The sequence below is a fragment of the Vigna unguiculata genome, chromosome 8, assembly GCF_004118075.2.
Source record: "Vigna unguiculata cultivar IT97K-499-35 chromosome 8, ASM411807v1, whole genome shotgun sequence".
Classification (NCBI taxonomy): Eukaryota; Viridiplantae; Streptophyta; class Magnoliopsida; order Fabales; family Fabaceae; genus Vigna; species Vigna unguiculata.
In genome coordinates, this window is record NC_040286.1 from 701,197 (window position 1) to 728,782 (window position 27,586).

The window sequence follows — 27,586 nt, forward strand, 5'->3', positions numbered from 1 at the left end:
TATTCACAAATTTGATTTTTGTAGTTAAATACTTTAAATAAAGTTGTAAATTCAAATTTGCTAGAGAAGATTTATTGGAAAGACACAATAAAAATAAGATCCGAGTTAAATTTAAATAAGGGATTATACTATTTCAAACACAAAACCAGCATAATGATTTTTTTTATTAATTTTTTAGTTCTTTTTTTCTAATTTTTCTTTGTGATTGTATTTGATTGCTTTAGCATATCTTACCTTAAAGTCTTGAATTTTCTTTTCTTTAATAAAATAATTTTGTTATGCTTTTAAAAAAAACATGAGTTAAAATATGTTTTTGTCCCTTAACTTTCATTGAATTTTAGAATTAGTTTATTTCAAAATTTTGGATCAATTTAGTCCTTTATCTCTCGAAATACGTGGATTTAGTATTTTTAATCAAATTTTGTTAGGTTTATTTGATGTTTTGTATACATTTCAGAATTGTAGTTAAGTTGTTTATACTGTTTGACATATTTTTGCTTTAATGTTAAGTCAAATACTATTATGAAACGGTTTGAAATGTCAAATAAACTTCACAAAATTTGATTAAAAGGACTAAATCCACTTATTTCAAAAGATGAAGGATTAAATTGGTCCAAAGTTTCTAAATAAACTAATTCTAAAATTTAATGAAAATTAAGGGACAAAAACATATTTAAAAAAAAAACATATTATATAATTTGAGCAAAATTGGATGGTATAATTTGGTTCACATGTTTATAATATTATTCTAGTGGATTAGTTGTTGACTTTAGCACAAATCTAGCTTTGCAATTATAAACCTTTATTTTTACCCATTAATTATAATAATGTGCAAGAATTAGTAATGGGTTGTTGTTGTTGCACTAGAGCTTTCAATTAAAAGATTGATATAGAAAGGTTACGATGGTGACTCGTTGAAATGAAGAAAATTTTGAATAGTGGGTTCCAATTCGCCATTTATGAGCACGAAATTCTGGATAAAATAAATAAACATTGTTAGAATTATCTTACAATTATTTTAAGCCACTTCCATTTATGAGCACGAAATTCTTTCTTTTTCATTTTTTATTTAATAAATTCAAATACAAACTGATAATGCATATTTTTTATCATTCCAATAAACTAATTGCATCCATTTGCTATTTGTTTGATTGATATCAATTTAGTTTGGTTTTGGATTTTTTAATGATTTTTTTTTATGTTGTCCTGTCTTATTACTAATTTTAATATTTTAAAATAAATTTTTTGAAATATATCAAAATCAATATATTTTAAAGATATACTAAAAAAAGTAACACTGCAAATTCAATTGAGAATTTAGACTCACTTAATTCACAACAAAAAAAGAGAAAAAAAACATCATTTTATTGAATATAGTAAAATTAAATATTTGTATATCCAATAAGAAGGTATGTAAAAGTATAAAAATAATTCATAATCTAATTATATTATAATAAACAATAATCTAACTCACTAGTAGACACACATTTCACACGTCTAGTTTTTCTTATCCTTTATATGATTTCAAAATGTTTAAAATTAATCTTTCTTTTTTCCATAAGATATTTTATATTTGTGATGTTTCTTTCTATTCAACATAAATAAATAATTTAAATTTAGATTATAAAAATACTTAAATGGTGAATTATTTGTACCATCCTCATAGATTAAGGGGGAGTATGTTCTTATGGAGATTGTGGTTGAACTTTTAATAATATAGTTTTTAATTAGCAAACTAACTTTACTTATTTACATGCAACAAAGTCAATGAATAAATGCTTATCATTTTTGTCACGTTCATCTTTTTCTTGGAAATTAATTTTAAGGAGAGTAATAATTGAAGAAAACATGTAATGGTGACTTATTCAATGGACAAATGAAGAAGATGGCAAGTGTGAGAAACAAAAAGGAAAGGACAAAGTGAGTGACAATAGACAAGGGAAAGTGTTATAAAACTTGAATAAGAACTCTTAAAAGGGTTAGGAGAATATTCATATAATTCAATACATTTTTCTTACTTTCACAATAATTTGAGATTTTTTTTTTCATCGTTACTGTGTTAGTTTATATTGACTAAAGATAAAATCAAATTATTTTTATGAGTGATTGAAACTTCATCTTTTAAGACCAAGTTTATAAAGTTAAATTAGAATTATACCCATTTTTAAACATGATATTTGAATCCTGTTAAAACATATTCTAACAAAATTGGTTGTTTGTTAAATTTATTATTCCATTCATGATATATAAATACATAACATAAAAAGATGTATTAAAGATTTAACGTGAACTAAACGTAAGAGATAAAAGCCTGAGATTTTTACTAATCATACACCAATTATTGTGTTTGTCGTTTAAAAAAAAAATAACAAATTTAGCTATCCAATTAAAATAGAATATCTAATTAGTCATCACTCTCACATCAAGAGACACACGTGAATATATCCCACTCAATTCAAATTAAGAAGCAATAAGAAACAAAAATAGATAATTTTGATTTTATCATATTAAACTTAGTCTATATATTTTCTTTATAAACTAATAAGAAAAAAGAGAGTATATGCTCTAGTTTTACTTTATTTTTCCTACAAATATTTAGGTAGGAATATATCTATTCATATTCTGATTTTAAGATTTGTATTATTACACAATGAATTTTAAAATGTTTTATATTCCATGTATCATGTTTTTCAAACTCGCAGCCATTCATTTGGTTCATTTGATTTTGACATGGCAATTCAGTTTAGATGAATTGAAAAACTTAATAACATATATATTTTTTTACGAGTATTATGTTTTTGATGATGTTTCCTCACCCAAAATATACTTGAAGATTTCTACAAATGTTATTAGGTTAGTTTAATGTTTGTAAAATTTGAATTATCACACTCAAAGTGTTTCGAAGAACATAAAATTTTTTCATAATCAAAATAATTAATTAGATTTAGTATATGATCAACTATGACAAGTTAGGAAATACGTTTTTAAACTGATAACAAAATAATCCATTACAATAAAATATAATAAAGTTATCTTTAGGCTTCGTTTAATTTATTCATATACGAAAATAATCAATTAATTTACTTAAATCTAGAGTTAGTCTCTTACACATTTAATCAATTAAACGAAGGGATAATCAATTATTTCAAGTAGTTTTTAGAACTTATCATTATGCAAATAATTGATTAAGTTAATAATCAATTTCTATCTAACTCAATTATTTTTAGAATTTTGAAATGAACAATTTAATCAATTATGTTTAAATATTAGTCGGTTATAATAGTTTGTAACAACATAATCTTTCTAAAAAAGAGTAAAAATACAGGTTTTTCTTTTCTGATATTAAAAAGTGCCAAAGTGATATATTTTCAAGTGATAAAATCAACTTTGATTTTCTCAAAATTCATTAAGGAATAATGTTCAAGATTCTAGTTTTTTAGTTGTAAATCAATATATTACACGTGATATTTTTACTTTAGTTTTCTTGTATTTTGAATTCAGAATTCTTCCACAAGTATTTGGTGTGTTAGGTAATTGATTGTATTTATTATCTTGTAATTAGACATTCACCAAGAATTAAGTTGTTTGGATTAAATTGAATATAGGTTCGAGAAGAATAGAACAAATATAATTCTTTAATATTTTATTTAATTCTATTTTATTGACACTGTTAAAGACCATTAAACACTGTATGAAATTCTTCATATTAATATTTAAAAAAAAAATCATTTTAACAATCAATTCATCCATCTTAGTTGTGTTTGAACCATTATAATTTATAAACTAAGAAAATGGGTAAAGTTGATGAAAATCATTCAAAAGAAAGAACATAAAAAAAACATCTTTTTTCCAGTGTCTTTATGTTCTAGCTTTGTCCCCTCTTTATGAAAAGGCTTGATATGTGGGAATCAAACACTTTTAGTTTTAGAGATTTTTTTTTTTTAAATATGTTTTTGGTCCCTCAACTTCCAGTGAATTTTAAAATTAGTCTTTTTTTGAAATTTTATACCAATTTAGTCATTTATTGTAAAAAATGTGTGAATTTAGTCATTCTTACCAAATTTTGTTAAGTTTATTTGACATTTTAAACGCATTTTATGATAATATTTGAATTAACATTGAAGTGAAAACGTGTCAAATGGTGTAAACAATTCAAATACTATCATGAAATACCGTTTGAAATGTCAGATAAATTTAACAAAATTTGGTTAAAATTACTAAATTAACACATTTTTAAAGATGAAGGATTAAATTGGTCAAAAGTTTTAAAGAGAGACTCATTCCAAATTTCACTGAAATTTGAGGGACCAATAATATATTTAACCCCTTTTTTTCATTTCATTTCGTTTCTCCTGGTTAAACAATTAAAAGAAAAGACAAAAGAATATAAAAGCTGATTCAATATTTGATAATACTAATAGCTACCTTGATGATGTAATTAGCAATCGGTCCATATTCCACAAAAAAGTTTGTCTAGAAGTTACAATTGTGTGGCCTTTTCCTTGTGTTGATATGTGTTAATGGATTTTGATTTAATTTCCCACTTAGTTTCACATCAATCTAAAAATGTGTAGACATCAAAAGATAGAAATAAGAATAACATTTTTTTATGCTCACGTGTTGTAATAGACTTTGATTTCAATTTCCCCTCTTTGTTTCACATCAATCCAAAAGTGTGTAAACATGATATCTCCACTTAATACAAGATATTAGTCAAAAATAAATATTTAAATAATATTTGATAATTTGATTTTTTTTTCAATAAAATTGTGTATATAGTGTGTATAAAGAGGGAATAACAAAGTGTGAAATTTGAATTTCCTTTTTTACTTATTTTAAATTTTATTATTTTAGTTATTTAAAATGTTTTTTTTAATTTTAATTTGCTTTTAATTATCTTATCCAAAAATTTATTTTACTTCAAAACATTTAAAATTTATAAAATAATAAATTACTCTCATATCATCCAAACACACTATAACTACATATTTGTGAATTTTTCTTCTTAAATCATACTCATTTTTATTATTTTTATAGAAATGGTACTTTGAACTCGTACTTAAATTCTTAATCATTTATGATATAATTTTCTTAATCATTTATGATATAATTAGCTACAACATTCAACTAAATGATGGTATATTACTTATATAAATATTCATTTTCACACAAACTGTGCTATTTTAAAAAATATGATTCAAAAGAGAGAAAATGAAAAAAAAAAAATCAAAGTAATAATATTAAGTAAACTTATTTTCAGCAATATTAAGTAACATACTAGACTTGTTTAAAATAAGGTTATCGCACTTTTAACATTTACCATAAACGGAGCAAATTTTTGTGTGGAGTGTTTAAAAGTACGTGACATTGTAAGACTGCAAAACTAAGATTAATAACATTTTTAAGCAATGAATAATATGCTATTTTAAAGAAATAATAAAAATAAATATAGATGGTTTGATATTATTCAATTTCAATAAAGGCCTTTGAGTTTTTGTGAAAATTCAAAAAAAGAGATGCTTTTTTTAGGATATTTGACAAAAACCTTCTTATTATTTAATTTTTTAGGATACTCAAATTTATGACAATCTATCTGTATCATTCTTAATCACCCAACACAATTCAATTATGTCATGATTCCCCATGCTGCTTTACTATGGTTATGAACTTGTCCCAATCTGAACGAGTCAATTCGCGATCATGTTAACAAAAAGTTAATTCATTGGCACCCAAAGAGTTGTGTTGGGCACGTCTAACACATTACTAAAAAGCAAGCAATATCCTTGAAAATAATCGTGTTTGGCCATACATAATAGATGCGGTTCTTCGTGTCTTAAATGCTTCTTGGTTTAACTGTTTGGATTGCCCAAAAAGAGAAGAACGAAAAATTCTAAGAACTATACGAACTTAACAAGTTTACAGGCCAACATAATAGAGAAATTAATGGGAAACAAGAATGAATTGAATCAAGTAACGGATTAACTGATACGGCGCATTGGACTAAACAAGAAACAAGAGTTACAAGCCGAAAACAAAAGTATATGTTTGAATTGAATAGCCTATAAAGAAGGAAAATGTTACAACCTGTGTTCTAGGGTAGAGATAATAGGAGAAAATGCAGGTACAAGTCAGAAACCTCAACTAATTGAGAGAAGAAAAAAAAGATATGGTACAACAACTTACCGAATGAGGCTATTGGCGATCGTAACCAGGTGGTGGCATTGGATTCCTGTTTCCTCTTCTATCTAATAAAGAAAATTGATTGGAGGAATGATGACCATATTCCCTGTTTCCACTCTGATTGTTTCGCGGAGTCCAACTCTGATGGGTTCTAGATGGTTGGAAGTTTGGGTTGTGGTGAATAACTTGGTGATGATGACTAACATCATGATGGTGACTACCATATGCACCTTGCGTATTGTTGATAAACCTGGCGTTCTGATTATATCCTGAGGATTGATGCTGATTATACCTACCCCCACTACCCTGATGCTGATTTCTTTCATAATGATGTGATCCAGGGTGTTGATAATCATTTCTTTCGTAAGAATTTGATGGCTGATGAGGATTGTATGGTACCGGGGGAGGTAGGTATTGTTGATTATAGCCATACTGCTGAGCATTGTAAGGTGCCAAGTGGGGTCTGCCATGGAGTGAGGGAGCAGGAACAGGTGGCATTGCAACGTATCCTGGGTGTGATTCGTAACCATAGGAAGACACCGGTGGTCGATGACCCATTGGTGCAGGATAAGATATAGGAGGTCCATTATGTGGGTGACGGTAGCCATTGGAGTCAACCTTCATCTGTAAGGAATTCACAACGAGTCTGTGTGCAGCATCTCCAAGCTCCCGACCAGAAGACCCTGGAGGGTGGTTTCTCCTGATATACAAAACCAGATCCCCACTCAGTTTCAGCCAACTAGATGACTGGATATGCTGTGCATGCAATACAACAATAAATCATAAATTTAACTCAAAAGAAAGCCTTACCTCCCATTTTCAGTGTGATGTCTCCTACCCGAATCTTCATGCCATAAAACAGGTTCAGGTTTTAGATCCCCAATGGTAACAGACTGTACACAAAGCATATACTTTCATTTTTCCACCAACATTACAGTATAAGTAGACAAAACACAAATAAGTATATTCTACTTTAAACAGAACAGGGTCTTAATGTGGCAACGTTTGAAATTAAAAACTAAATTGGGAAAGGGAGTTGGAAATTAGAGGTTACAGACAACGATCTGCTACTAAATTTATTACCTTATTAGGAAATTTAACTCCTTGTGGTGGTCGGGTAATGTGTTTATGAGCATCTGGAAGTCTATATATTGCGCATCTGAGCAAAAAGGAACGAAAAGGAAAATAGATAAATCACGGTGAGATACAGATCCAAGACCATAAGATGTGTTCTTGTTGAATAGTACCCAGCATCGACAGACTTACATAACTTGATTGTCCATGATATCTTCCATGCTGGCAACAGGAGACCTAAAGACAGGAGGGCAAGGTTCTCCACCGCATAAAGATAAGTAACCATTCATTCCACCACTGCATGTATCCCCAAATAAAATCAGAAGATAGTCCAGCAGGATATTAAAAATGTCTTTTCAAAGTTAAATTTTTATGAAGTAAACAAACTTGACCATTTCATACATTTGAAAAACAAAGGCCTCAACTTTTTTCTTAAGGGTTTAAATTCAATGTGTATATTCCATAAAACTTCAAAGTTCATATTATTGCTACATCATAATTCCAAGACATGTTGTGACGCGTGAGAATAAATGATGTTCCAACAAATGCACTACTATAACATAAGCTAATTTGCTTAGAAAATGGCAAAGCATTATGCACCAACCTTTCTATGGGATTGATTTTTTCCTTCACCAAAGCCCGTTCACTGTTTGACATGTTTTTACACTTGTTGTCCAGTGTACTTATGCATGCAGAAAGAGGGTGACAAGAATTCACAAAGAGCAAGTCATACATTATAGCATTCCGTCGCTTTTCCTCTGGCTTTTGATTTTTTCAATAGAGATAGGATGTAGAAAAAACATAAGCTATAAATTAGTAACATTTACGATGCGAGATGAATTAAGAACAGCAAATTGAACCAGATGTGCATGCATTTAAGCTCAAAGGAAGACCAAGACATACTGTTAAAAAATTTTCAATCTTCTGAACTTCTGCAAGAAGACGCCCTTCATCAATAAAAGGTAACTTGGCAATACCCTGTAAAGAGGAAGGAAGATATAATCAACTGCGATGAAGCCATATCTAGAAAATAGTAAAGAAAAAAATGCAGGCAACATAAATTTGGATCGAACCTGCCAAGCAAAGCGTTTTCCATTCATGTCAACTTCAAAATCTGAGACAACATTAATGTTAAGTAGGGATCAATACTGATAACACAGTAGAACTTCTAAAACTTAAATTAATAGACTTTGATAAAGACATACCAACAGGATAAAAATCAATGATAGGTGAGTTTGGTTCTGTCATAAGTCTCCTATACGGCTCAGGAAGAGCATGAGAGCTGCAGATATGTCCATAGTACCAATGTTATTACACTAATAGAGTTTAGAGTGCAAACAACAATAGTAAGTTGGGTAGCAAGCAAACCTTGCAGCAGGAAAGACCCCTAGAAGCTGGTCAAATGGTTTGAATGGGGTACCCAGATTAAAACTAATATCAAGTTCACCAAGGTCCTTGAGATCAGACGCAAAGGGGGCATAGTGATATGGATAAAACCTATTTTATAACACAATAAAATTGGTAAAATAAGACTTGGAATTCTTGTAGATGCAATCTGGATTCTAAACAACTTGAAATTCACAGGCAAGAGAAGTAAATATATATTTTTATTCATGCCCTAGCTGTGTTTCCTTACTAGTATATCTAAAAAACGTAACCCACAGAACAAGCTTCCCCACCCAGTTAGGTCTACAAAGGATAGATGTTTGTGGCCTTACCAGTGATGGACAGCAAACATTATAAATTGTTAATTTAGGTTGTTTTGTGATTAATATTGTAAACATAGATGGCGAGATAAAAGTATATAAGGTATAAAACAGCCTTTGTTCCAATATTTTCAAACAAAGGACTTTGTCTGAGGAGTGCTAACAACACATTTCCCTACTGGTCGGAATCTACTGAGAATTACAAAGTCAAAAAGAGACTCAATAAATGAGAGAAGAGATCTTTAAAAAAAAATATTTTTATGGAAACGATTGCTCTAAATTGTGTTGGGTACACGAGTATTCTTAATACAACAATAAGAAACAAAATCAATATTTAATAATGGGAATTATTAGTCAGATATTTTCCTACCGAATCATATCATATCTCCTCCCTATTTAATATAAATTTAAATCATATTCCTAACACTCACTCTCAAATTGGAGCATATGTGCCATATGAGACAAACCTGTAAGAAATGTTAAATACACAAAACCCCTTGAGAGAATCATGTCAGCCAGTTGGTTGCTGGAGCTGACATAGTAAATAAGGAACTGATATCTTTAACATTCCCTCAACTTGAAGCATACGTATCATCTGTGTCAAGTTTGCTAAAAATGTCAAAGGGCATGGCGGCTGTTCAAGAGCAAAAAAATGGAAGGAGATCACAATGCTTGCCAGGAAACAAAGAAACAATACACAGAGTGTGGCAGCCGATTGAGAGAAAAATGTATGGAATGTTTGGCGAGCGCACTGGCTACAGGGGGGCAAAGATACTCAGAAAACAGCAGAGAGAACAATGGCTGTGGGGCAGAAAGAAAATAGGTATGTATGTGCATGACATTTTAGAAGAAACAAGGATGCTAAATAGTAAACCATGCAACCTTATGGATCTGAACATTATAACAAAACATGAGCAGCCATACTGGGAACCAAGTTGGTACAACAACAAAATCTTATCCCACTATGTTCCCTAGAACCAGGTAGATAACAAATATTAAATAAAATAAGAGCTTACTTCCCCGAATATTAATCCCATAAAAATACACTTCAAAGTAAATTTATATCTAGATTACCATAAAATTTTAGCATCTTCTTTTCTGCTAAAAGCACGAAAGTCAATCAAAAAGAATAAACCCCATATTAAGAAGGTTTATGTGAGGAGGAATAGAGAAATAACGATGGTTTATTCCCTTGGTGTATATCATAACCATGTACCAGACTGACAGTAGTTAACTAGGGTAAAAATTAATATAAACAGACTGAAAAAGAAAGGAGGGAGGTGTCAGAAATTGTAGGGGGCATCCGTAGGGAGAACAATGTACCATAACCATGTACCAGACTGACAGTAGTTAACTAGGGTATAAATTAATATAATAGACTGAAAAAGAAAGGCGGGGAGGTGTCAGAAATTGTAGGAGGGCATCCTTAGGAAGAGCAATGGTCTCTACAATGAGTAAGAGTGTACTTTTTTTCTGTTTTCCTGGACTCTGCCACCACACTGGCACTGTGTCAGAGCAGAAGAATTTCCAATGAAGATTATATTATGTAATCAATCTGAACCAGTTGCTAACATAATATCAAGAGTCGGGCCTGAAGGACCTTAGTCACTAATACACAAATTCACCAAAAATATTAAAGGGCTTTGATCAAGAAACTGCAGCAGAGCAGTGAAAGAACAGGCCAGGAACAATAAGCAAGCATCACATTTTACACAATTTTATGTTCAACCAAACAAGTGTTAAAATGAAGCATTCAACATAAAACTAGGTCATCACAAATTTGATAGGTGAGGAAGAAAAATACCATGATGACAAAGTAAAGATAAAGGAAAGGCAACATAATTTCAGGATTATACAGTTAATCGCAAGAAACAAAAGAAGGAACTTACCAGTTCCAAGAACAAACACCTTCGTAATAATAGTGCATCACCCAACATAGGCCTTCAGTGTACTTCAAGACCTGAAAAATAGAAAGCAATAAGAAAACCTAAATCTCCAAATGAATCTGATAGGATATAAGAGGGGGGTTTTAGTAGTTAAGATAGTTAGAATGTTAGAGGGGTTAGCTAGATACAAATAGGGAAGAAGGATGGGAGATTCAGATTTGTTATCATTTTAAATTGAGCATTGGCTTTTTGTGAGAGGAAACCCTTCCAGAGTTGTTGCTATTTTCATCTTATTCGATGAAAGTCTTATCTCTCTCCCTTCAAATCTAGAATCACAATATAGCTCTGACCTGCCAGATCTTCAAAGGCCAAGAAAGTGTTATATAGAAGAATACTTTGGGATGCAACAGCTTAGATAGAAAAGATAATTATGGTAGCCATATCTTTGAAAGATAGACTATGATGAAGATCCAATGGGGCAACCAACAATCCATGAACAATCAAAGTCAATGGAGAAGATAGGATTGAACAATTGTTGGAAGCTACAAAATGAGATTGCCAAGATAAAAAATTAAATAGGTTGAAGGAGATATTAGGGAATGATTGGAGCTTCATAGGCTGGAAGAATTTGTTTCCAGTAGAAATTATACTTCTCTCTGTAACCTAAGCCAAGAGAGATGCAAATTAACCTAAGCTTAGAAATATCCCCAACTAATTTAAGTTTTAATACATGGACATCAGCCCATAGCAGAGCCCAGCATCACTGAGGAGTATTTTTCCATGCCTATGTTAGGTTGCAGACAAGCAAGGACCTCTATTTTTACATTAGGTGTGCCATTCGCATGCTTAAAACATGTTCCTTCTTCTCCAGGCCAAAAAGGCGCACCAGTATACATGCTACAGGTGTGATGTGACTTCCTTTTGAAATTTGAACTTAGCACCCAAGTAAGCTTCACGCATAACTCCACGCGTTTTTAGGCTTAGTGTTAGTCCTACACACCAAAAAGAGTCGCTTCCCTTTGTCTCTGGGATAGGCTATAAAAGCATCACACTAGATCTCTTTTGAATGAATAGAAAATTGAGAGAAATTTTTCTCATGTTAGTTTGAAACTTTTTCAATCAATTCTTATATTGAATTGCTTAAGTAGATTTACGCTGATAAACTTGGATGGTTGGGTCGCTGGTGACATGAGTCACAGGGATGAAGAGAAATTAAGCAACACCCAGAGGTCCAGATTATTCAGAATTTGCTTTCGCCCTGGAACTCACCAGAGCCACTGAACCCAATCTTGCATGCAGGGCAGCGGGTTTCTCCCAGCAAAAGATAAAATGGGTGTAGTTGTCTTCCCGCAAACAGGGAAAACTTGACGAAGTGTATTATTTCAGTGTGGAATTCCAGTTTTCAAATTCCAATCTTGAGGAAATTAAGGAGGGGTGTATGATTAGGATTTAAGAAGGGGAAATCAATTGAGTGAGATAGTTAGAATATTAATGGGTTAGTTGGTAAGACGGGTTAGTATGATGTAAATAGTAAGATATAAATAAGAGATTAGAACTTGTGAAGGGGAAACCCTTGGAGGAGAGTTTTCTCATTGTTCTTTTCATCCTTTTCAATAACAATCTTACTTCTCTTCTTTTCATTTCAATTAAAGGTTCCTAACAAAATAAAAATTAATAAAATTTTGATTCATTAACTTACAACATCTTTCCGTATCGCTTCAAGTTCCTCAGGAGTTTTAGCATGAAATTTTTCCTCATAATACCTCTCTTTCCAGCCTGGTTCTCCCAACTTAATCTGTCGAAACCAGCAATATTAGCTAAATGAAGTGAAACAACTTCAGGTTAAACATATGATTTAGTTCCTATTATGTAACAAATTCTCAATTTAGTCTGTATGCATAAAATCATGTTAAATCAGTACATACACATGGAAAACATTGCAAATTTGGTTCCTGTCACCATTACTCCCTTCTTACACATCCTTGATTTGGTCCATATACGTCCAACACATTCTTAATTTGGTCCCTTACATACGGGTACAAAATTAAGAATGTGATACAAGAAGAAGGACCATATTAGAATGAGCTATACTCATAGGTAAAAATTAAACATGTGTTGCACAAGAGTCATAATTGCAAGCTTTACTATAGATGCATCTCTCATGCTCCTCAAAATAGCAAGCTATCACCTAGATTCAAAAAGAATTTAGAAGGTTCTGCACATAACTCAGTTCTATGTAGCATTATCATCCAATCAATTTCCCTAGCTCCTGTTTAGCACAGGCCTAAGCGAAGGGTAGTGCAACCATGTTACCATTTGAACTTGTTATATTGGTCACATGGCAAGAACTCCAACCATTCCCTATGCATACATTAGTAAAGATCATTCTGAGGCATGCACTTCAAATTCAAAAGTCCTTTGGAAATAAAGAATAAATGCAGATCCATAGTTTGAGAAATTATAAGGTTAAAATGTCAGTTAATTTTCTTCAGTTCTATTTCATGTTTTGAACAAAGGTTTGTCCAGGACTTGATTGAAAAAACCTTAAAAGTGAGGATATTGTGAATACAGGGTCAAGTAGGTTATATAATAATGGAGATAAAACTGAGAAACACTTCCAATTTTAAATATTTAAGAAGTCCTTCCAATTTTTTTTGTTCCTTCGTTATGAAATTTAACTACTCAACGTCAATCTAATTAACATTATGATATCCTAACGAACTCCCAAAATTTCCTCAACATAAATTACAGTCTTTAGAATGGTAGAACTAATAAAATTACCAACAAAAAGAAATTTGCCCCACATTGGATCAAAAGATCTATTTTCCAAAACATGCATTGAACCATATAGTGAATCAAAAGATTCATGACAAATAATAAAAAATGCCATAACAAATATTTTAACAAACAAAATTTTTTAATCTAATACCCACAGGGATGACAACTTTCACATATTTGTTACTTATTAAAAAACAACAATGAACAAACATAAATGCATAGGAAAACTAAAATACAAAACAAAAAGACTATAAGAACTCTACATTTTTACCTTGTCCTCTTCGGCATCTTTTGAGTTGAATACATCAGATTTCTCGCGAAGTATCTCCTTCAATTTTGTTTTCAATTCATCTTTATTATCTTTTTCCTGAAAGGTAAAAGAATACTAAACTCAGACAAGACACAGAGGACCTAACCAGATCACTGTAAAAACCTTAGAATAACAATTATTTGACAAGATAACAAAGTGCATCTAATTCCTCGCCAGGCTCATACCCAATAATAGGTTAGCCCACCATATATTAGTTCTAAAGAATGCCTCTCCCGAAGCAGGAAAACATACTTCTATTTCAACACTACTCTCGGCTTCAACGATAGCAGCAGCAAGAGTGGCTCCTGAAGATAATCTAGCCACTTTATGGGGCCTCTCAGAGGTTTCTTTATGGTATTTTTTAACTGATGAGGACACTGGAGAGTTATAATGCCCAGATTGTTGAAATGGTGATGGTGTTGGAGCTGAAGCAAGACGAGAACCATGGAATCGTGAAACTGCAACTAAAGACTCTGGTTGAAATTGAGGCTCGGTGTCATCTCCCCTTCTTGCCTGTGCCTTCTCACGCTTTATTCTTTCCACTTGTCGCTGAATGCAGACAAATAAATGCAAAGAATAACTTCAAAACATGCAGTCAAATATCTATATATAAGAAGAAAACTATATAGATGTAAAAAAAAATTATCTCACTTATTAAAAAATGTTCCCGTCAATTATGACAAAATTTGAACAGACACACTTCCTCAATTGTGTGACAAACACATTCTACCAATAGGCACAAATTGATGAACTCTTTCTATGTAAACCTTAAAGGGTGAGTAGATGCAAAGCAACTAAACAAACCTGATGCAATCGAGCCCTTTTCTGAAATATTTTATCTTCATAAGATCCAACAGCCTGAATGAAGTGCTCCACCCTGCTCAAATTTATCTAAAAGGAGGCAGGAAAGAAAAAGACAATGTCAATGAATATGTCGATGAAAAGTGGCACAGCATTCACACAGATCCCCACCATTAATACCACATACCGTGCTACCATTGGTTAAATAACCGCCCAATTCCCTAAATTCCTTCTTGTATACTGCTATCAGCAAGTTGATTGCACCCTATGTAGAAGAAATGAAATTCCCAAGAAATAGATCAGTTACATAATAAAAATCAGCATATAAACATAACACTTCACGTCAGTTAATACATGGCAAATATAATAACAAAATAATTACTACACTACATAAAAAATTAAGAAATTTAAAAGGATGCTAAAGATTGGGACTTCTTTCCGCCTCAACATTGAGACCATTCTTGAAGTATAGACAGCAAGACAATTCGGATCCATTTATCTTCACTAACAAATTATGCAAAATGATTTAAGCTATGCAAAATGTTTAAAAATAATTCACAATCAGTTTTTGTTTTACTCAATTAAATCAAATAGAATTGAGGTTTGAATAACAGATAACATTCTCTATGATTTTACCACAAAATCCATAGGAAAGGTCATATTGATGTGATAATACCTCACTCATTGTTTCATTAATACATTTCAAAGTTAAACCTAAAATCCAAATACCAAACTTGACCTAAACTGAATACAAAGCACCATACGTCATGAATTTTTTTGGTCACTATAAACTCTCAAAGATTTTCCGAAAAGAATATATGAAAAGGTTATCTCAAAGCCATTACTACTTTTGAAAAAGATAGACCATACATATATCTTAAAAGTGTTCCTAGACCATACAATATATCTTAAAAGTGTTTTGGTTCTGTGAGATACCAAAATGTATGGTAGTCACTTCTAAAGTTTTTTTTTTTTTTGCCAAATATATAACATTTGTTTGCCTCCTTGTAAAAGCTTGAGCTTTTCAGATAGTGTTCGTAGTAAACTACAAAATCCTGCAAAAACACTCGCATGCTTGAAATTAACTTAAAATTCAGCGCAAGGTAAAATTATTTTGATACTCTATCCGGGCTTCACCTCAAAGCATTTCAGCCTTGTTCGACCCAACAATTTAGTCTTTCCAGATAGATAGTTCCTCATTATTTAGATAGAAGAAACCCATCACTTTCAAAATTGACCCAATTATTGAAGTTAGGTACCAAAACCCAAACCAGAAAAAAAAAAACCGCTCCATTTTTTGTCCAATACCAATTACAAGTCAAAGAAAAAATCCACAATTAATGCTTACAAAATAGAAGAGCAGTCCTGAAATTTGATTCATAGCAAGTATACAGTAGTAGAGAAAAAAAAGAAATAGAATACCGGACCTCACGAATCTCTAGTGTAGGCATATGTGGAAGAAAATCATTGCCGACAAAAAAGCACATGAAGATAAAATCATCCACAATGCATTCAAAATCAAACTCGAAAGGAGGATTAGGTATTCTCATCTCATACTCCAGATATTCTCTTAGAGTCCAAATATTCAGGAACTACAAAAAAAAAAGGAAGTAAAATTAAGGACTAAACACAAAAAGTGTCGTATTCAATATAAGATAGGAATTTCATATCACAAATCCTGACCTGGTATGGCTTTTTAGCCACGACAGCCTCTCCTTTTTCATCAAACTCTCCTGCCTTTCTTTTTTCCTTTCCTTCGCAGTTTGCTGCCAAATGGCCCATCTGACCACAGAGGAAGCATTTGTCTTGTCCAGGAGTAAATACAACCTGCAATAACACATTATTTACCAATGATTCTCAATCACTCACAACAACTAATGGAAAGAAGCCAAAAATATTGCATAAAATTTATATCAAACATTCTTCATGTCAGCATCATATACTTATTTTACTACTCTAATAAACTCCAATTCAGATACAAAGAACAACTCGATAGGACACAAACCTCTCTAAGAATTGAAAAATGAACTTCATGGGTAGCCAATGCCAACATAATCAAATCGGCATCCTGTCATCCAAACACATCATAGGAATTTGTTAATTACAATCATGCTAAATCAAGCAAAAAAGATACAGTGAAAGTAGAAAAGAAGTTAGATTTTCTTTTCTTTATAAACAAAATCAAAGTTGAATTTTGAAGAGTAAGAAGATGTGGAAATAAGATGCATACCAAACCATATAGGCAATGTCGTGTATTTGGATCAAAACCATTAAGATTTCTCTGCAGGCGGATATAGGACATAATCTTATGCTCCCCTTCACCAGGAACATTTGCATCAGAAAGAATAACCTGCAGACACAAACATAAACCATGACATTAGTGAAGATTCCCCATCATGAGACGCAATTGCCACAGCCAGACAGTTTATATAAAATGAACTCTCTACCTTAATATTTTGCCAACCAGGGTCATTGTTCAACCTAAGATGAACATAGTACTGAAGTGCAATTGACAAAACAGCCATAAATTCAGTTCCTGGTGTAATGACATTTGAATCAAACGTTTGGGACTCTGCTTTAGGAGAAAGTTTTCTGCCCTCCTTCTCAAATTCCTCCCTTAACCTTGCTTCTTCAGCAGCCTATCACAAAATAGAAAAACAGGCAAACATGAGCAGAAATCATATCTACACATCTTATCATATTTCACCATTTCTTGACAGATTAAAGTCGCTCACATAAACATCAGTATCATAAGAAAGCAACAACATTAACCTCAAAGAAAGGGATCAATGCAAGAAACACTAGCAGTAGCCACCCCACACAGCTACAAAAAACGTACATTTTATCATAATAACCCTACCACCCAAATCAAGAAATATTTTACCAGCACATGTAGAAAGCCACAAAATTGTGATAAAAAGAAAAGTGTGTTGATTAATGGTTAAATATTTGAGACGAAGACCAGAGTATGAACTATATATATATATATATATATATATATATATATATATATATATATATATATATATATATAATATGAGTAACCGGACAACGGCAAAGTTCAAGCTTTCAATTACCCACCAATGTGGTATGCAATTGATTGAACCTGATTGTTAATAACAGCAAAGAGAGTACGTTCATATAGAATCCACGGCAATTGCTAGCTAGAGATATGTTATTCATACAATCACTTTTTGTTTCTATCTCTCCATCATTAGTTACACCTTTTACTTCTCTCTTTCTTTCTCCCTATTAGTCGTAAAATCTGTAGTTCAAATAATATTTCCTTGCTACATTCTAAGAAACACGAAAGAATGAAGTCTATTAGGAAACCCAAAGAATCCAAAACTACACAAAACCTTACTAAGGATTACAAAAATTAAAAATGACCAAAACACATACCGCATCAGCAGCATCTTTCGCAGCCCTAAACCGCCTAGACCGTTGCTGGTTCATTTTCGCCCTCGGCGCAACACCATCTACAAGTCAAACCAAACATAACAAATAGGCCCCGCAGCAACACAAACAACACAATTACAAATTACAAATCACAAATAATCAAAACGAAGAAACAAACACACACCAATAGCCATGTAGAGCAGCTTCCGCGGCCGCACCATAACAAACAGCCTGTCAATGTAGTCAAACATGCACTCAAACACCTCATCGAACGACGTCGGAGAAGGCTGCATCGAAACACACAACTCGTAACCATCGTCAAACTCGCATGCTCGAAATTCAACAAAACATCAAACAAATAAACAAGTTATTGAGAGGAATTCGCATTGAAATTAAAGAAGGAGGAGAAATGTTACCCTATCCTCGGGGTGGAAGCAGGGATGAATGATGCCATTCATGTCGAGGTAGAGGTTATCGTATTCAATGTTGTTAGGGTTCTCCTTGCTCGCATCGACCGGGATTTGAATGCCGTCGATTACAACCGCTTCCTCTTCGATCGCGTCCACAATCACCATCGGATACTTCTCGGCCAGCCACCGGTAGAAGGCTGGGACTCCCATCTTTCCGTCACGAACTCAGATTCAATTCGTCCGAAACGAAAAAACTCTTATCCAATTCACTTCTCTCTCAAATCTAAACGCAGAGGAAGACGAATATGCGAAACAAGTAAACACTGATTCCTACACTGCGCTCTCGCGCGCGGGTTGGAATATTGGGAATTTGGGAGGTAGAGAACGGAACGAAAGGACGATGCTGCCCTTCGTAACTCCTATGGTATTTTGATATTTAAGGTCTTTTGTCTTTCTGAAATGCACAGATAGTTTAGGTTTCAATACTCATTCAATAAAGTAGTAGCAAAACCTAAGTTAGTTTTGTATTGTAAGCTATATATAATATTTTGTACTATTTTTCAATTAGAATAGAAATTAGGTATAATTATTGATTTGGTACCCCAAGTTTTTGGCTAAGTTCAATTTGGTACCCATATTTTTGGTTTGTTCAAATTTAGTACTCCAATTATTTGAAGAGATTCAATTTGATCATCTCCGTTAAGTTGGAGTTAACACCGTGTGTCCGCACAGGACACGTGTCAAGCCATGAAATTTTTTTTAAATATTTTTTTTTTTTTCAAAAAATTTAAAAATTGTCACGTGTCAGTTTATCATCGTGCCACATAGCAACTTACAATCATGACACATGGCAATGATAATACTTGTTTTCAATTTAGTACTCTAATTTAAATTTTTGGTTGAATTTAGTACCCAATTTTTTAAAATGATTCAATTTCGTCATTTCCAATTTGAGACCAAATTAGTAACTAAGTTTAATTATAACTTATATATATATATATATATGTTAAAAGAATTTTTTTTGAATTTATACATCAAATCACTATACCTAAATATTCAAATTATTTTATTTTTTACAAGTGTAAAAAATTATAAATGTAAAAAATAAAATAATTTAAGTATTTAGGTGAAATGATTTGATGTACATATTAGAAAAGTTATTGTAACATGTATATATAGATTGTAATTAAGCTTATTTACTAATTTTGTCTCAAATCGGAGAGGGCGAAATTGGATTATTTTAAAAAATCGGGTACTAAATTAAACAAAATTTTTAGTTTGGGGTACTAAATTGAAAACAACTATTATCTCTGTCACGTGTCATGATTGTAAGATTTCACGTGACACTGTGATAAACTAGCAGTTTTAAAATTTTTTGAAAAAAAAATATTTTTTTAAAAAAATAATAATTTTAAAAAAATTAAAAATTTCATGGCTTGACACGAACACGGTATTGACTCTAACTTAACAAAGAGAACCAAATTGAATCTTTTTAGAAAATTGGGTACTAAATTGAACAAACCAAAAGTTTTGGATACCAAATTGAATTTAACGAAAAAGTTGAGATACCAAATTAGTAATTATACCTAGAAATTATGTGTATGCATCTGCCTATATTTAATGAAATGTTTTATTACTTCGTTTATTTAAAATTCAAATTTGGTTGAAAATCACAACATCATAATAGTTTTGTTTTACCTCTATCTTCTTATGTGTCATGAGAATAATACCATTTACCTAATTCATCTAATTAAAGAAATAATTTAATAAACAAAAATAGATGTATTCAAAATTTATATTTTAAAAAATCATTAATATCTGTCTTTCTCAAATGTTTGACAACTATAATTTTACTGGTTATATCATACTGTAAGAATAATTAATAGAAAAGGTACCAAATCTTGTAGAAAGAAAGAAAAACAAATTTTAACTTAGGTTTATAATTAAAAACTGAGACATTGCTTTTTTTTCTTATCTGAAAGTCAAATCTATTTTCATATAATTCAAATTTATGCATCCTAACTTGACCAGTAATTAAAAATAATGATAACTTATATTTATCTCGCTAAAAAGTTATTTTCTCTATAGAAAGGTTAGATAGATAACTTAAGTTTAAAGGAAAAGATTTCTATTAACTTTATCAAATGATTTTCTTCTCCTGCAGTGGAATATTTAAAATTTCATTTTTGTCTTTTTTGTCGGAAATAAGGTTGAAATTTGAAAAGTCTAATGTAAAAAATATTGGAATAATTTGAAATTCTTGTGCTAATTTGATCAGAGTCTCGCATATTAAAACGATTCAACCCATTTATATAAGAAAATAAATAAATAAATGGACCAATTTAACCTGATTCAGCAACTTCCAAGTCAGGCCACACTAGTCATTTTTACCATTCGGGTCAATCAAATGGGGTAGGGTTGGCCCATTTCAATCTTTCACTATGAAAGCCATTTTTATATCCTCTTGGAGGCTCATTTTCAAGCATTTTTTTTTTTCTAATTTTCGTTAGTGATTAATAGAATACAGAGAGTCTTCCCTGTACCAATTTGAGAACAGATTTATCTCTGCATTGCCTTTGATATATTGGAGGAAAGAAAAACTTATTTTAGTTTTCTATTTATTACATGAAAAATCACTAATGTATTGTTGTTGACAAAGAATGAAGGTATGCTGCATAAATTTCTGAAATACAACAATATTCAACATATCCTGTAACAGTTCAGAGGCTATGTCAATGTTTGCTAATTAAATTACAGAACAGAGGGAGTAAAACAATGGAAAGGAAAAGAAGAAAAACATATGTTTACCATGTACAACCATTAAATACAAGAACCACCCAATAACCATTGCATTCTGTTGTGTTTTAACTAGATAAACCTCCCAAGAACTCAATTCTGTTAAATCATGAAGGAGATTGAACCTGAATGCTTTCCAAATGCCGATGTTGTTCTGTGGCTCCCTCAATCAGGAATTCCCATCGGTCATGCATGCTTCAATCTCAATGACCGTTTTTACCTTTTGAAGAAAAGAACCTACTAAAACCTCTGGTGTTTTTCTCTGGCGTTGGAGTGGAAGAAGCTGAAGATGAGGATGACTTGGTAGGCCTTTGGTTTGGATTCTGTACAGAAGATATGCCTGGAAACATTGAGTCGTTATCTGATGGACTATATAAACTGTTGGTAAAATGTAAAGGGGAATCTCCACCCAATGTTTGCACAAATGTAGAAGTAGCACTGTCCATCTCTGCTTGATCTTGCAAAGTTGGACTATCAGGTTCACGCTCCGTGAAGCCTTCAATCTTTGAATAAGGAGATCCCAGTGGCTCTGTTTGAGGATGCAGAGCTTTTAACTGTTTGCCAAGAAGAAATATGGTTTCCTGACACTCAGCTAGCTTTTCAGCAGCGGCAGTCAAGTCTCTCTCCTATGACAAAGGAAAAAAAATCAATCTTAGATTGCTTACTCATCACAAGAATCCTAGATTGAGATGCCTATTTTGATGTTACATATTATGAGTAGGGTTGAGTTTAAATAAACTTCTTCGTATAAGCTTATTTTTAGCTTATGAAAAAAGTTCAATTCATTTTAATTTTTTTCTTATAAATAATCTCTTAGAAAAAGTTGTGAAAGTAAGACTTAGATCTAAAGGTTCTCCAACTTAATAGTATTTTCAAGTATTTGAATGGGATTACAGCTTTACCTGTTTAGTCTTGATGTCATTATCAGCAGCTGAGCTCTCACTCCTGACAGAAAGTAGCATGGAAAATTAGCAATCAGAATTAGAACCAGCAGGTGACATTCACATAAAATATTTGAAAACATGTCAATGTGTAGCTTCAGTATTTCAGTGTCCAACCTCTGTAGTTGTTCTTCTAGCTCCTTGTGTTTGGCCAAAGCTGCTTCATGAGCCTTCTTTTCATCTTCCAGTTCATTCTCCAGAGCTGATGTCTTCATTCGCAGATGAATAAGCTCAGTCTCAAACTCCCTTGCACGTGTTTCAATTGACCTGTACGATTCTGTCATACATTTTAGCTGTGTCTCAGCTAAGCTATTTGCTCTTTGAGCAGAAGCCATCTGTGATTTAACTTCAGCTAGATGTTGCTCTGTCTCTAGTAACCGAGACTTTGTCTGTTCAAGATTTTCAGCACATTTTGATAGATCTGCAACAGCCTTCTCTTTCTCTAACCTCAATTCTTCAAACTCCTCCATTGAGAACTTCTGTGTCGTGGCATTTGATTCATAGCCTGAGGCCAAATTTCCATCATCAGGAATTTCAGGATCAGAACAGGGATTAAGAATATGGGAATGACCATTTTGATATCTCTCCCCTGATGAATCGTCTTGAACTAACTTATTTTCTGGCAGAGCAATCTTATCTATGCAATCAGGACTGTTGGTTTCGGCTTCCGTACCCTTGTAACCAAGTATATTAAATCTGAAGTCACTTGCTTTGGTTAGAACACTAGACAGGTCCAGAACAAACTGTGGCAAATTTTCTTCATTGGAGGTAACTTTATTAAAAGTGACAGAGAACTCTTGCATCTTTTGGCTTATTCCATCTCCATCAGAAGATATATCATGTGCTGCCATTGCTTCTTTGGCGAGGAGCAATACAAAGTCATGAATTTGAGACATTGCGGCTTCTAGATCCGTCGTTATCTGCACATATTCTGGAGGTTGCTGGGATGAAATAACTTCTTTCTCCGCATTTAAGGCAACATCTTCAGCGTTACCCTGCTTATCACACGTAATATCAGAAGGCGTGACATCATGGGGAACGGCAGATACAGAGTCCTGGACTGAATCGCCATATGCATCTTCAAGAATGTGTTTAATATCCTTCAATATCTTCTCCATATCAGCATCCTTAGCCATGGACTCAAAAACTGATAATATTCTTGATTGAAGCTCTGCTAGCGACAAGCTAGGAACATCAGATTGGGGATCAGGTGCTGATAACTCCTCAGCAGAAGACACCTCACTTGGCAGTGGATTTGGATCACTATTCTCTTGGGAGTCAGAGGGAACATCTTTCCCAGTGCTGACTTCTGATATTTCATCAGTCACAGCTTCGTTTGCTATATTGTTTGAAGTGCCTGAAACTTCACCGCAGTCATTTGATAATCGAGCCAGTTTCTCCACCTCCAGAAAGTCATCCATTAGTTCCAACTTCTTAGTGGTATCAGATATGCTCAATTCCTCGGTATTCTTTCCTTTAGGAAATTGGGATAGATCAGACATAATTGCTGTAGACCAAGACTCGGCACAACTTCCCACATCATCATTTCCATCTTCAGACATGGAGATGAAGCTTGGTGCATTGCTTGCATTTTGACTGTAAATGCTTTCATTTATGATGGATTTAGGAGATCCCTTCTGCTGATTACTTGTCTGAACCTGTGCTTCCAAACTTTGAAGTTTGCTCAAAGTTTTCGCAAACATACTCCTTGAAGCCTGCAGTTCACTATTACGTTTTGCCAAAGCTTCTTTCAGCATCTTTGTTTCTTCTTCCATTGCCAGCAAACGCTCGGTAAGAAATTCATTATCTTTGTGGAATTTCTGAGCATTATCTAGGGAGAACCCAGGCATAGGAGACATGTGAGAACTAGGGGGTTTGACAGGAGACTTCCTTAATCGAGTTTCTCCGTATTCTCGACCAAGACTTTCGACTTCTAGCTTCATTTGTGCAAGTGCAGCTGGACCAGGTAACTTCTTCCGCACAAGACCGCGTAATCTTTGGCACTCTGCTTCCAATTTAGCAATTTTTTTAACACCCTCCATGTGCTGCTTGTTAGCAGCTTCTGCAGACCTCATACTCATATTCTTTTCTTCATTGCGAATCTCAAGCTCTTTGGCAATAACATGAACCTCATATTTGAGTGAATTGATTTCTCTTTCACATGATTCAATGTTGCCTTTAAGAAGCTCAATTTCAGCCTCAGCGTGAGCTTTTTCTTCCCTTAAATTGATTATCATGTTAGATCGCTCTTGCAAGGACCTTGACAGAGCCGCATTGTCGGAAGCAGACCTGAGGAGTTCCTGTTCAAAGCTTGCTATCTTAGCCTCAAGCTCACCCTTAATCTTGTCCAATTGCTTGGTTTTTGTGAGAGCAACTTCCTGTAATTTCTGTTCATGTTCTTCCTTTAGGTTTCTTATCTGTCGCATACATTCTTTAAGCGCACCATCTAACTGTGACGCCTGATCCTCAGCAGTGAGTTTTGCAAGAGTGACAGACTCCAGATGGTTCTTCAAAGCTAGAGCTTCTGCTTCTGCCTTTTCCCAGCCTGAAGGGTTTCAACGAATATTAATTCCAAGAAAAAAAAAAAAGGTGCACTACATAATAAGGCTTTTGAATATTTTTAAATAGGAACCATTGAAGAAGTATACCTGAGACAGCCTCTTCTGCTACTTTAGCATGCTGTTTTACAAGGGTTTCCTTTGTATTTATCTCCGAATTAGCTGCAGACAGTTTTTCATTTAATTCCTTAATATCATCCTCCAGTGTCTGAACTTTTTCTTCGTATGCCTTCACTTGATCCTCCAAACCAGTCAGATGAGAATATGACTCTACTGAGATTTGGACGTAGCTCGGCTTCTTGTTTACCCAAAAACAAATATCATACGTAAGTTTGAAACAAATTAAAGACAAATGTAATGGCTAAATGAGTAAATGTCCAAATTCAGCCTTTGAAAAAACTACAGTAGAAAATTTAGCCCCTTCCAAAAAAAAAATAATCATATAGTCCTTCAAGAATGATAACAAAAGTGGGGCACATTAGTTCTTCGGTCATTTTCTCTCCCTTGTAAGCATATGGTTAGTCCTTAAAGAAGTTAATCCTGTACTAACTTAGTCCTTGACAAAATAATCAAAGACTCAAATTGTCCTAGTAAAAGTTAACTCAAATGGGCAAAAGGACTAAAGCATCCCATGTTTGAAATCTTGAAGGACTAAATAGAATTTCATTTTTTACAGGGATCAAATTGTCCCCTATTTTGGGGTGGGGGACCAATTTGGACATTTTCCACTCGTTAAAACTAAAATCATCACGTGTGAGTCAAGAAGGTAAGAAAAAAACATACAGGATAATTTCCTCGATCAGAAATATTAGAAACTACTAGTTCTTTGCTCTAGAGAACCGACAATAAATACATACCTGATTGGCAGCACCCGCGGCAGAGTCCAATTCTGCAGCTGCTTTCTCCATCACAGCCTTGTCCGACGATTTTTTCTTCCATGGCCAGCGTCGGTCCATTGAAAAGTACGGACACCTTATAATCGAAAACAGTGGAAATTAAAACCTACAGCAAGTTTTTTTTTTTTCTTTTACTTTCCTTTTCCGTTTTTTAACCAATGGGTACTACTGCTAATTTCCCACACACTGTATTATTACACACCAAACAGTAACTCAAACCGAATACTCAATCATCCCACCGTTTCACAAAAAGCCACCACGATACCATCACACAAGTGGCTTCCATTTTCAAGCCTACATAAAGTATATATGGTATATGCACTCGTCGGTAGTGTCGGTGGCCATAGAAAGCACACAGGACACAACACCAAAAGCGAACAGTGCAACAGGGCAAGGCCAAATTGTAGATTGCTCATAATTTGGCACCAATTTTGGGTCCCCGATTGACTCATGTCACTATATTTGTGATGTTGATGCATTCATTCACACAGTAGCAAACATAAGCCAATGATGCTAACCGCGATCTCCAAGATCTAACCAAAGCACTTCACATATTCTCGTTCCAGGATATCACAGAACCGAACACTCGAACAAAAATGCATTTCCTCTTCAGAATTTTTTTAAAAACAGAAAGAAAAAGAACCTTAGTCCTTTGGTAAACCAAAGCATCCTCAAACACAACTACCAGCCACAACACTATTAAAACTCTTCTCTGGAATATTTAAAGCAACTTGAACTCAAACTTCAGATTAAACTGAAACAATTTAATACCAATTAATTCAAATCCAAATTACAAACTCGAAATTAGATCCAAATTAGTCAAGATTTTCTGAAAACGGAAACAATAAATCTGAGGAAAAAATTGAACCAAATCTTCGGAAATGAATGGCGGAATTGGACTCTCTGCAACTTCGTTCTTTCTAATTTAGCAACAAGGAAGATGTAACACTGAGCTAAAGTTGAACTGGAAGCGCTCCGAGCACAAACTCGAGCCACCGACAAAAATTGAAAAGTCAAGAAAAATCGCCGCAATGGCGAGTAATAAAAAAAACGCACTCGAACAGACACACACAGCAACAGAGGTTTATTACAGTAGAAATTATCACAGCGCACAAACTTCTGTAAGAAAAACAAAAACAACTCAAAAAAAAGTAGGAAGTAAACAACAGCATTGGATGATTCACTCGAAGAAGAAACACCGGCGAGGGCAAAATCGACTTACCGGAAAAAATGGAAAAATGCGAGTAGCTAGCTAACGCTGCTGCAATGAGAGAATGGTGAAATATAGGGATTGAGATTTTACAACAAAAGGAGTGACGGCGGAGGTGGAGGTGGCGGTGGTGGTAGTGGCGGAGGCAATGGTGGTGGCTGGTTGGGCTGAGATATTCGGAATTAGGTGGCTCTTAAAAAGCAAGACGTTGCAGAAGCTCCAAAAACCATCACCTTTTTCACCCCTCTTTCTCTCTCTGTGTCTGCGTTCTCTTCGTATTCAATAACTAATAATAAATATTAATTAATATACTCCCCTTTTTTGTAAAAAAGTATAAAAAATAATAATATTATTTTGTGGTGGAATTACGAGATTAACCTCGGGAGAGCGTGGAAATAGCGAGAATAGAAAGCTTGCGGCAGAAGGAGGCGTATGGTGGGATGAGCTGTATCCGAATAATGGGAGTGTTTGTTATTATTATTATCGGTTTTTTGTTTAATTAATTAATAATTAATAGTGGGATTATTAATTACGGTGAGAGAGAAGAAGAAAAAGAAGAAGAAGAGAATAGGGTTAGAGGGAGTTTTTGTTTGGACCACCGTCAGTGAGTCACTGACTGGCATTTTAGTTTGTACAGCTCA

General features: G+C 33.3%; 2 protein-coding genes across 3 annotated transcripts; both read right to left on the reverse strand.

The window, feature by feature from the left end:
- Positions 1-5,957: 5,957 nt before the first annotated feature.
- LOC114194319 (5'-3' exoribonuclease 3-like) lies at positions 5,958-18,984 on the reverse strand. Its single transcript, XM_028084457.1, has 23 exons — positions 18,551-18,984; positions 18,319-18,421; positions 18,138-18,214; positions 17,183-17,374; positions 16,966-17,085; positions 16,741-16,803; positions 16,419-16,562; positions 16,163-16,327; positions 14,923-15,000; positions 14,739-14,825; positions 14,187-14,483; positions 13,896-13,991; positions 12,546-12,641; positions 10,850-10,920; positions 8,623-8,751; positions 8,460-8,536; positions 8,328-8,368; positions 8,158-8,232; positions 7,859-8,016; positions 7,447-7,551; positions 7,264-7,339; positions 6,991-7,073; positions 5,958-6,880 (listed from the first exon to the last, which is right to left on the reverse strand). The coding sequence occupies exons 1-23, from the start codon at positions 18,752-18,754 to the stop codon at positions 6,193-6,195; spliced, it is 3,225 nt and encodes a 1,074-aa protein (XP_027940258.1). The 5' UTR covers positions 18,755-18,984; the 3' UTR covers positions 5,958-6,192.
- Positions 18,985-21,188: 2,204 nt separating this feature from the next.
- Positions 21,189-27,231, reverse strand: LOC114195208 (filament-like plant protein 4). Of its 2 annotated transcripts, none has more exons than XM_028085603.1 (6): positions 26,958-27,231; positions 25,697-25,811; positions 24,930-25,134; positions 22,399-24,826; positions 22,243-22,285; positions 21,189-21,966 (listed from the first exon to the last, which is right to left on the reverse strand). In XM_028085603.1, exons 2-6 carry the CDS (start codon positions 25,793-25,795, stop codon positions 21,544-21,546), a joined length of 3,198 nt encoding a protein of 1,065 aa, XP_027941404.1. In that variant the 5' UTR covers positions 25,796-25,811; positions 26,958-27,231; the 3' UTR covers positions 21,189-21,543. The 2 variants fall into 2 exon arrangements, with proteins under 2 accessions (XP_027941404.1, XP_027941403.1); XM_028085602.1 differs by having other exon boundaries at positions 24,930-25,137.
- Between the last annotated feature and the right edge of the window lie 355 nt (positions 27,232-27,586).